The sequence below is a fragment of the Aythya fuligula genome, chromosome 12 (genome assembly GCF_009819795.1).
Source record: "Aythya fuligula isolate bAytFul2 chromosome 12, bAytFul2.pri, whole genome shotgun sequence".
Lineage (NCBI taxonomy): Eukaryota > Metazoa > Chordata > Aves > Anseriformes > Anatidae > Aythya > Aythya fuligula.
In genome coordinates this window covers 6,964,728-6,975,886 of record NC_045570.1, presented here as the reverse complement: position 1 = coordinate 6,975,886, position 11,159 = coordinate 6,964,728, and the positions used below count along the sequence as shown (strand labels likewise).

Sequence of the window (11,159 nt, the reverse complement as noted above, 5' to 3'; positions counted from 1 at the left end):
ATGGTATGCAGGGCCATATCATCTCTTTAATGCAAGCTGCTGCCTTCCATCTTAGAACAAACAGAAAAGTTAACCCAGGTTTCTAAATAAGTCCAGTATACAGTTATATACTGGGGTAATATTGCCCACCCTTTGTGGTATCCACTGTAACATGCTACTGAACTTCTGATTCCAAATGATACGAGAAAGCATAGCCATGAGAAATGTTGACAGTGTAATTTGATTTTATTTGTATCATTGGCACTTCATGTGTGGGACATTTTTGTTTTGTTTTTAAATGAGAAACATTCCATCAAATGGGAAGAGAACACTTTCTGTTGCCCAATGCATAAGCAGAAAACCTAACCAAACAAAAACCCAATATTAGAAAGAATGGAAAAATAAAACAAGTTAAACAATAATACTTGGCTTTTATGTATAACGCATTGACTTCAAAAATCTGAGTCTTCTGTCCATATAAACAAGTTATAGAGTAGTAACAAAGTGCATGAAGCAAATTGCTAGACTTAACTACGGTATTAAAATAAAAAGTACTTTAAAACAATACTTTAATACAGTTTCTTGCCATGATTCCATCATGCATCAACACAAATCAAATCCCGAGGCAACCTGTGCCTTTGACAGTCTTTCTGTAGTATGTAAATAAATGGAAGTAATGATCAAACTCTCAAGAGGGTGAAAAACATCAGGACAAACCATCTATTTATAAAAGAGTTGTATTAAAAAAAATATATATCAAAGTGCACTGCTGGTACATCTCGTTTGAGGCTATTGGGGATGTATGTAAGATAACACAGGGGCCTGATCCAGTCTGCAATGGTTTCAATGCTTTCTTTAAGCACCAGGGGAATAAAGACCGACGGGTGTTCTGTTACTAGCATTACTATTACTAGCATGAAAAACTGAAAACTTGTACCAGAATATATACGTAAACATCTCTTGTATACTGAGGAGGCAAACAGTTTTAAATTATCTGATGTGTACAGTACTGGTACTTAATGTTTTGGTGCCAGTACCAGACTGGTCCAGTAATTAGCATTCAGATCTATTTCTAATTACAGATAAGGCATATAACAAAAAAGTAAATATTTGGTTATTAATATCTCATACAGTTCAGCAACCCAACCAGTCAGAATTTATCTTGCCAATTTTAACAATCTTCAAGCTCTTGTCTTCCATCTGTAGATAATACTGGTCTTTGAAAAAGTAGGTGTACCCTGTAAAGGCAAATAAAACAGTATGCTTAGATTATGGAGCGCAGATCTCTTGATCAAAGCTTCTTTGTTTGATTTCACAAAGCTTAATGAACTATAAGAGCTTATTCCTGAAGCATTTGCACACATTAAAAAAGTTTTATTTAAAAAATAAATAGAAATTCCCATTCTGGAGAACAAAGGTCTTGTCCTAAATAGAACCTGAAGTCACTTTACCATTTTGTGAGCCAGAATTTTCTGGGCAGAAATATTTGCTGGCAAAATTGCTGTTGAAACTGTAAACAAGTTAGGACTTGTGATATTAGCGATGTTTCCAAACTTCTACACATACCTGTGCAACAATATGAGGCCGTGCTGTGGGCCAGGCCCTCAGCTGAAGTTGCTAGGAGTGTTGTTTTTTTTTTTTTTAAAAAAAAAAAAAAAATTAAAAAAAAAAAAAGAGAGAGCAAAACACCACCTGTTTGTGATCAAGGTGAACATCATATTCTAGTTCATGCTATGCTAGAGCAGAAGGATGCTGAAATGGTGCTGATCCTGAGCAGCCTACAGAAGAGTGTGATGTCTGGAGATCCAAGCGACTGTGTCATCGGTAGCTCTTTTCCATTTACATAACAGCCTGACGGTTGTGTAGTGGGCTTCCAGGCCAGTACAACAAAGCAATGGAAAGTACTAAGATGCTTCAAGATGCTTTGACAAGCCATGCATAGCCTTATTATTGCTTTTGCTATTTTCAAGAAAATAGCAAGGAAGAAAAGGAGAAAAATCCAACTGAATGCTGATTTCTGCCCTGTTAAGTTTTTGCGAAGTGTTCAGCATCAAGGAAGTAAATGATAAAGAGTAGCAAGTTGAAATTCAATGAGCTTTGTGAAAAAGGCTGTTAGCAAAACTATTATTATTTATTTGTATAAAAGTATTCCAGGAGAGGTTCTGTTCTGTAAAAGTTTCATCTAAAGTATTTTGAGCTGTGATTAATAGGGTATTTGTCAACTGATGTTCAATGGAAAAAGAGAGAGCCCAGAAAGTTAGTGTGATCTAGTAGTTTGCAGATGTGAGCAGCAGTGGCTCTTATGGACCACAAGGAATTGAAGTATCCAGTAAGTGTCACAGGAGACAAATAAGAGACCTTGTTAGAGACTTAGATCGGATTATAGCTTACCACTGTCACCGAGACCCAGGACAGCATCTAGGTTATCTGGAACTCCATTCCAGGAATCCGCAATGAATTTAGGGGATGCAAGTTCCATTTTTTTCTTTTCTTCATTGTACCTAAAGCAAATTATATCTCTGCATTACATATCTGTATTTAATGTAGAAATTTAGCATAATTTTTCAGGGAGTCCTCATGTGACTGTATAAAACAATCAAACAGAAAAGATAACCAAGACTGTAACATTGTTTACATTGAATTATTATTTTTATTCCTAATTCCTTTAAAACCCTGTGAAATCCTTCCTTCTGGAACTGTAATTCGTGCTACATTGAAATTTTGCTAAGCAAAATGTTTTCCAGAAATCGAGCTTTAAAATTCCAAAGATAATTTTAGGAAAGGTGACTGTTTTCAGGCAGCAACCGACATATGGAGATACCAGATTTTAATGAGAAATTAATATATTAAAAAAAAAAAAACCACACACTTGTTAAATAAATTAAGCTTGTAGTCCATGTAACTGATGGATTACTATTAAATTACAAATTCCACCCTAATTCTTCCCTTAACTTTTTGTTAAAAAACCCTATTGATTTCTCACAGTCCTTTTTCTCTTTGTGATGTTCAAGAGGTAAATGCCATGTTAAAATGGGTGCATTTATTTGAACAACACGATGGCTTTGGTGCACTGCTTTGAAGAGAAAACCTCATCTGATGCTAATCCACACAACTCCGAGGAATTAGGGTTTAGATTTCAGTGTCCTTCAAAAGTGAGTGGACCTGCGTGCATCCATGTTGGCAGACGGTCAGTTGTTTCACTGACTGCTTCCCGCTATACATGGTGAAGGTAGATCGGTGTGGAGTCATTTCTGCACACCCCCAGGTAATCCAGAATCTCCATTTCCATACACAGGGAATAAATGTCCCACAGATGCAAGGTCCTTAATTGCTCAGAGGAAAGCAGCAAGACAGCAGCCTGGTTTCCCCTTTTTCCTGGCGTATAGATTTCAGTCAGTGCTGGGCTGGAGCAGGGGAGATGTCCTGAGGAGCAGTGACACAGGACATGCTTTGAAGCAGGCTTCCAGTGCGTGAGACCTCAGTCCCTCCACCAGCACCTCTTCAAAAAGGGCAGGCTTCAGACAGCTCTTCTGGGACCAGCGCTGGCAGGAGGGAAGTGTTATGGTCGTGTGTTCTGCTTCTCACATCTGTAGGTACCTTGGGTCACTTCTCCCTTACTGCACTATGAAACTACTTGGATTTTATCCAAAGGTACACTAGTACAACTGAGCAGTAGGTTGGTTAAAATCAATTTATATAAATAATTTAAATTACTTCCTATATTTTCTTTGGGTATTTAAAGAAAAGCTTAGTGTCTTCTTACGCAGCTTTAAAATTTGAGCTGTGGAATCTGAGCCAGCTCCGCTTCTCCTTCACATAACTTCTCTTTGTTCAACAATCTTGTTACAATAACGCTAAAATAGCTCAGGGCTGGGTGAAGGGAGAGGAGGAAGCTTCCAAAAATCCATTAAAAGCAAGTGTGATAATAGCAAAGAAAGGATTATGGTATGAAACAATTTTGATTCTATGTGGCAAAGTCCTTGTATAAAATGAAACAAGCACATTCTTCAATGTTACTGCATCTGATGCATTTTTTTCTCAAATATTTGTCAACAGCTTGCTTTCATCTTTAACATATAGAAATTACTTAAGCTTCTTTTGATTTTTTAACAATAAACTATGCGTTCTGGAATGCATAGGAGTACGGTCTGAGATTAGAGTAGTGAATTACGTGGAGGCCCTGGAGTGCAGTTAATCACAACAATGGTTGGTACAAAGGAGCCCGGCAGTTTTGCTACCTCATAGTCTGTAGGCTCTGATAGAAATCAGAAGTATTGCAAATGGCTGTATTAAAACTACTTGAAATAATTTAACAAGATGGTCTCTGTGACATTAAAAGATGAATAATGTTCTTTAGCTTTTAAGTTCTTTTTTTTCCTTTAAATTATAGAGGAGAGTAGAGTCTTCAAAGTAATTGAAAGAAAGTTATGATTAAGTGGCACTTGTAAAAGGGTATTTTATTTACTTACAGGACTCCACAGCCATTAGGATATAAAAAAGACATTCATCCAACTTGATAATAACATGAAATTAATGTTCATATAAAGTGGACTCAATTTTACTGATACTTCCTTTGATATTTTATATAGATCATCTCTCAGAAGGGCCCCTTATAGCTTGTAGAACCTTTTAGATTTCTCTTGCTGTTTCTACTTTTTAGCTTTCCTCTAAATTGTCAGTTAATGGGTGGTTCAATTTTCAGCCTGTTGCTTAATGGTGGCATTCCTGGAGTACAGCCCTGTTCCTGGAAGAGACCTCGGATGGTAAAAGCAGGAGTTAGCGTCTCTGTTCTGGTCTCACACTGTTCTGCTAGGCAGCACAGAGGTAATTCACCCAGTTATCAAAGCACCAAGGCACGTCTGCTTTGTAAGACCATCTTTTGTGCCAAGTCTTCCTGCCAGCTAAGACGGTAAAATTCCATTAAATAAGCTTAGTACACTATTCATCAGGTGCAATGCAGGGTATTTACTTCTAACACTGCAGTAGTCTTGGGGCATTTTCAAGACATTCCTTCTTAATCTCTGAGACTGATACCTTTCCTGGACAGAGTGTGTTCTTGTAGCAGGTCACTTGCATCTTGATTGCAGTTTAGATATCTTGAAATTTACTTAGAAATATAGCTTGGTGCCCAGCTCTGGCACAGATTGCTGTATAAGCTTAGTCAAGTCTGTGCATCTTTCTTTTTTATGCTTTGCCCATCTAAAACATAAAGCCTTGGGTGGAATTATTGGGTGATGATTATAGTAACACAGATCCCATGCTGGTTAGGGTGTCTCAGCCCCATCGCAATATGATAATTGTTTTAATAAAAAGGTGTGAGTTTAGTTGCTTATGTTGCATCATATTTTGCTTCTCAAACAGTCTTTTAACAGGAACCCTAGTGTAAATACACATTTACAGGCATTTGTGGGTATTTGTGGACTTCTTTGCAACAAATCTTCCCTGATCATGCACTGGAAACATGAAAAGGATTGCTGAGACTGTCAAAATGCATTGAAGCTGTGATTTCTTTCCTGAAGTACTAACAGCCTTCTTGCAGTTTGTTCAGATCTCCTCAGTGCCAACTCTATGAGTAAAGCTCATAGTGAGTGACTGGTACATCAGCTGCCGAGAGGATTGCAGTCACCCCCACATCTCCAGTGAGCTTCGCTAGCCACAGGTTGGTGTTTCTTTTGCATACAGCGCCTTCAGACCTGGTGGCTTAGTGAAAGAATTTCAAAGGCAATCTGGCTTCAAGTGACTGATGATTAGCATTTTTTTTTTTTTTGAAGTCCTTTCAGAGCTTTCTCCTAGTTATGAGCTGGTGATAGGACCAACTTGCCCCTTGTAGGAGCCTGGGACTGATGTGGGACAGTTGCTGGGACGCAGGGTTCGAGGGATGGGTTGTTAGTGGTGAGCAGCATGGCAGAGACACCAGATCTCCTCTTCCCTAGCAAGTTGTTAGCTCAAATACACACTAGATTCCCACTGTTGTATTGGAGTGCTCTCCAACCATATCCCTGCCTCAGCATCCTCGCCCACCACCACTGTCAGTGCTGTCTCAGCAGCCCTCCTTTATTTTTTTTTTCCCCCGGAGGATGAAACCCCTGAGTCTGACTGACTCCTTCCTCCTGCACGTGAGTGTGCATTCAGCCCTAGAGATCCAAGCTTGGCTAACAACGTCCCGCCACTGCCACTTCTTTGCCTCTTACTTCCAGTATCTGTCTCCAGCGAAAATATACGTCTTCTTGTTTCTGCCCCAGTTAAAAGCTGCATCGACGCGTTGCACATCAGGCGGTAGTCCCAGGCTGGTGAGTTTCTTTGGATAGCCCCTATCCAAGTTGCTGGCTGTATAAACCCAGTACTCATTTCCTAAGAAAAGTAAGAAACAAACTCTAATTATTAATCAAATACAGAGGAATATTTCTTCTTTTGTGCTATGATATGGGAAATTTTGTTCTAATTGTAATGCTAGACACTCTAATATTTTTCCATCTATGAAACACTAGAGTGCAGTTGTACTGTGATCACAGTTTCTGCTTTTGCCTTGTAATTGTTGCTTGATCTTAGTAAAATATCACCTCAGTGTGCTTTTGCCTCCTCTTTCTCCTTGTCTGTCTCATTTTTCTGAACTCTTGGGGAAAGTCTTTCTAAAGTATAGCTGTTTACCTTTTTAAAAACAAAACACAACACAACAGTTGGCATATTGTAAAACTAAATTGTTAATATTGGTAAATTTTTGTATGGTGAAGATGGGCTGAAATTGGACATGGGCACCTGGAGGTTAAATGCAGAAACTCACTACTTTCTACTCTTTTTTTTTTTTTTTTTTTTTTTTTTTTAGCCATTTGTCTCCTTGTCTTGTTTTATTTAGTGATTTTATTGAGCAATTACCAGGAATTTTTTGCCCAGAGTTCCTGCTTCTGTTGTCTTTTGTCATATGACATTTTCTAATGTATCTCCAAATATGTACTGGTGGAAGATGGTCTGATTTTGCATTCTTTATGTGGAATTGTAATTTCCTTAGTAAACACCCCAACTGGATTCACTTAACACCGTGGAAAGATTTGTTCATGAAGGGATGTCTCTTGGATCCTGCGATACAGTTAGTGGGAAGGAAAGTCAAATATTTAATGAGACAGGTGTAAAGGGCAGGATTGGAGAAATACTTTAAAAAAAAAAAAAAAAAAAAAAAAGCGGGGTGTGAAATTGCGCTTTCACCATTCAGGAGCAAAGGGTGGCTCTCGCCAGCAAGTATTTTCAGACAGCTGGGTTTCAGGTGACTTTCAAACCAATCTTTGATGGCTTGATAGTTCTTATTTACTTAAAGCAGGTTAGTTACGTTTTTCTGGAAAACATAACAAGGGGGCTGACATAGGTGAGAGAGGGAGAGAGATGCAGATGTAATAGGGTTATGTATAGTATATGCATTATTGAAAGTGTTTTGACTTGGCTGAAATAAAACATTTTAAAGTGTTTCTTTTCCCGATGTAAACTAAAGCAAATAGCCTTTGAGCCATGTGGAACAGATTATCATTACTCTTTTCCATCCTGTACAGAAAACGTACAGCAGCATCGGCCATGTGGTTTTTACATGACTGGAGATGTTTAGTCATGTTTTTAGGAGACACTGCAGCCCAGTTTTTGCTGGCTCAGTCTGTCATGTTGAAAGCAGCCTCCCAGCCCTGCTAACTCGGCCAGCACAGCTGAACCATGTGTGTGCTTTAGGGTGGCCAGGGCAGCCCTTCCCCTGCTCCTCCCCTCCTGCGGAGGCGGCGGGCATGACTGCCTCTGTCCTTGCTGGAGAGCCACCGAGGCAGGTCCTGGGGAGCCAGAGCAGAAGTCAGCCTCTGGCAAAGGAGGAGAAGGCAGGGGGAGGCATGGGAAAAAAGGATGCAGTCTTCTCAAGCAACCCCAACAGACAATAGGTTAAAATGAGAAGAAAAGGAAGAAACACAGAGTGAAACAGAGCTCCCACTGTTGCTGTTGGGTTGCTTTGTGTTTGAAGTCCTAATCCCTGTTTAGTTCTGTTTGTTGGTGAATGTATCCTTCCAGGGGCCTGTGGCTCCTCTGTGCTGTGGCTGTAACGGGGCTGAATGCTGGTCAGAGCCTCTAGACCCGGCCTTTGCTGGCATGGGGCGTTTGAGATCTGCCACCCCTACCAGCGGCTGTACTGGCTCCCAGGCAGGCCGTGCCCTGGCCTGGTTACAAGTCAGAGGAAGCCAAGCCGAACACAACACTTATGCAAATGACTACTTGCATTTTAAAGCTAAAAACCAGTACCTGAAAAAAATACAGCCTTCTCGTCCTGAGGGGCCTCGTAGACAGCATCAATTTTCTCTGGCAGATCAGGCCAGAATGTAGCAACAAGAAGAGGACCCGTGGGTTTTCCTCGAGGGTTTACAGTCCTCCACATGAATCTGAGCAGAACACAAAATTGTACGAGATTTACAATGAACTAATTCAGCAGCACATCTGTTTCTCATCATTCCTGGCAAAGGCCGGGTGCGCGTGCACGCATGTGTGCGCGCCCACATCAGCAGCAACACACACTTAAAACTGTTTTCCTACAGCAACTGGAAAGCCAAACCATTCACTTAGATGTGTGTTGCTGAAACGATGCACGATGAGCTGCATGCTGGACTGCGGATGAAATTGCTTAAGCTGATTGCTTTGGAGTTCGCATTGCTTTTTGCATCAGAGCAAAATGCAGTCTGTGCTTTGATTATATAAATAAACTCATTTACAGGGCATTTAAACTATTAAAGCTCTCCCGCTGTTGTGTATGGAGCAGATGGATGAGTGTTGGACAAAAGCAGAGATCTGTATTCCATGAATTGCTCTTGCAATGGCTGTTGTAGTGACTGAAAGTTCAGATTTAATAACTGTATATCAAACTGCTTGGAAGTGAGCTGGGCTGTAAAAGGAACTGCCAGCTCTAAAAATGTTCATTAGAGAAATGCAAAGGGTGATTTATTGGCTACTTTATGGATAAGTAGGATCATCATTTGATTTAAGCTCTAAAAAGCTGTAATTATCTTTAAGTGGCAGAGCTTTGTACTGAGGGCTTTTGGTATTAAAAATAGCTCTGCAGTTTCTTCCTCCATAGAACAAACAACTTTTTTCCCCTCAGAAGAACAAAAGTTTTGCTGTTGTCATAAATGAAACTCAGCAGGTTAGTGATACCACTAAGTATAGTGATACCACCAAGCTGGAGCTATTAAATTATAAGGTCAAACAGCTCTCACCATTATTATGTTTCTGAAGATCAAGATGCTACTGGCACCTTATTTTTTGCAGACTGCAAGTAGTCATTACTCGTTCCTACCTAGAATAAGCAAATGCTTGAGAAACCAGGAGCTGAAATTGATTTTTGCTTTTGCCTAAAAGTTGGAGCATCAGTCCTAAATTCATTCAATAAATTGCTGTGTTTTTATCAACAGAAACTTGACTTGAAACAAACAACATTAGCTAGGACAAATAAAACATTTTGAAATGCATTTGCAAGTATAATTAGCTGCTGCATACTGAATTATGATAATCTGCAGTGTTTGATATGAAGAAGAGTGCAACTGGCAAAGTGCATCTTTTTTTCTCTTAATTAATAAATACATATTAATTTAACCTGACATATGGTACTAATAATTAAGATAGTAGATAAACTTATTCTCATTTTGCATGCACAAATCTATTTTTAACATGTAAAAAAAATCTGAGCATATCCCATGATTTTCATTTAAAAAAGAGACAAAGAATAGAGCAGTTTGCTAATTGCTCTTATTTGTGACAGTTTTTCGGCATACATGAAACACTGTAAAAGGTAATGATAAAACATGTTTTGTACATCTCATCTTAGACAGAAAAGCAGATCCAATATATGAAATAGATATCTGTGTAACAAATTTTCACAACGCTTCTTTCCTAAAAGTAGCTCCTTAAAGGAAGAAGGAAAAAAAAAAAGCTCCTGTGAAAAGCCAGGTTACAGGATTCTCAGTCAAGTTTGGACCTGATTCATGGCTGAGTCAGCACTAATAATTGCTATCTGCATGAATTCAAAACTTTCTGGAGTCAATGGAGACTTGAACACAGGGGTTTTTTTAATAAAGCCCACATTTCAAGGAACTTCTTAAAATGGTGAGGTTTTCTGTGGGGAGGGAAGCTTTGTCAAAGTTGAATTTTCTTTTGTTTCTGAATTGGGTAAGAGGTATTTTTATTTCTACTCATGCCACTGAGGAAATGGTGAAATTTTGCTTTCTCATTTCACTTTGAAAACATTAAAATGTTTAAAGTCGTTCAGGTTATATTTTAATATTAGGTTTGTAGACAGAATTCATACTTTTAATTTTATATGGTAACATAATCAATGTCGTTATTATTACTTATTATGATTATGTGCAGCTATGTAAAGGGACCAAATCAGTGGGTTGTATTTAGACACTGGTTGCTTGGAGAATCCTGTGCCCAGTGGAAAGGCTCAACTGTTGGGTGTGTAGTCCCTTTGATTTCTTTGGTTTGAGATGTGGTTTGAGGGGAAGACAAAAACAATTTTAAAAATAATTCATCTCATCCGACCTCCTTTTTGCTACTTGCTCCTTATGGCTGTGCAATGTGACAGTTGGGTGCTGGGGTCATTTCAGTGAATCATAGAAGTCACATGACATGATAGACATTTTGCTTTTTGGATTCCAAAAGTGAGTCATAATGTTGCTTGCCTGGTATTTTGAATGCTGCAAGACTGACAGGCAAACCCATTCCAGAGGAAAACAATTAAACAATTGTCTGCTTTTGCTGAACGTTGGGTAGAGAATGAGCCAATTTGAACAGATTGGTTTAGTATTTGTGTAGTTCTTCGACCAGCTGAATGTGAAATACCTCTGTTTTGTTCAGATTACAGGGAACACCGAATTGCTCTGCTGATTTAGGGACAGTTTTCAAATGGTTCCTTGCTGAATCAAGCTGTACGTGGTTACCACTTTATCAAAGCAGAAGCAAGGGCTGAAAATCAAGGCCAACGAGTGAGCAAAAGGACATCAGGATGCTGTGAATACTGTGGAACTTGCAAGGCTTTTTTATTGTTATAAGAATGTGTTTTTCCTTTTGAAAGCACTGAGATAAGGTAAATAATTTAGCTCTCTGACTACGCTAGCAGATGTTTTTGCACTGTTTTTGGCGAACTTGGTAAGCCAGGGTGGTGGGGCCAG

At 39.1% G+C, this 11,159-nt stretch overlaps 1 protein-coding gene across 1 annotated transcript in view; it reads right to left on the bottom strand.

Annotated features, from left to right (window-relative positions):
• Positions 1–206: 206 nt before the first annotated feature.
• MMP2 (matrix metallopeptidase 2) overlaps positions 207–11,159 on the bottom strand; it is a 35,364-nt gene continuing 24,411 nt past the window's right edge. The window contains exons 10-13 of the mRNA XM_032195553.1: positions 8,242–8,378; positions 6,171–6,330; positions 2,371–2,480; positions 207–1,217 (exon numbers count right to left, since the gene is read on the bottom strand). Of these exons, the coding sequence (XP_032051444.1) occupies positions 1,114–1,217; positions 2,371–2,480; positions 6,171–6,330; positions 8,242–8,378 (511 nt within the window). The 3' untranslated portion in view covers positions 207–1,113. The remainder of the gene's footprint in view (positions 1,218–2,370; positions 2,481–6,170; positions 6,331–8,241; positions 8,379–11,159) is intronic.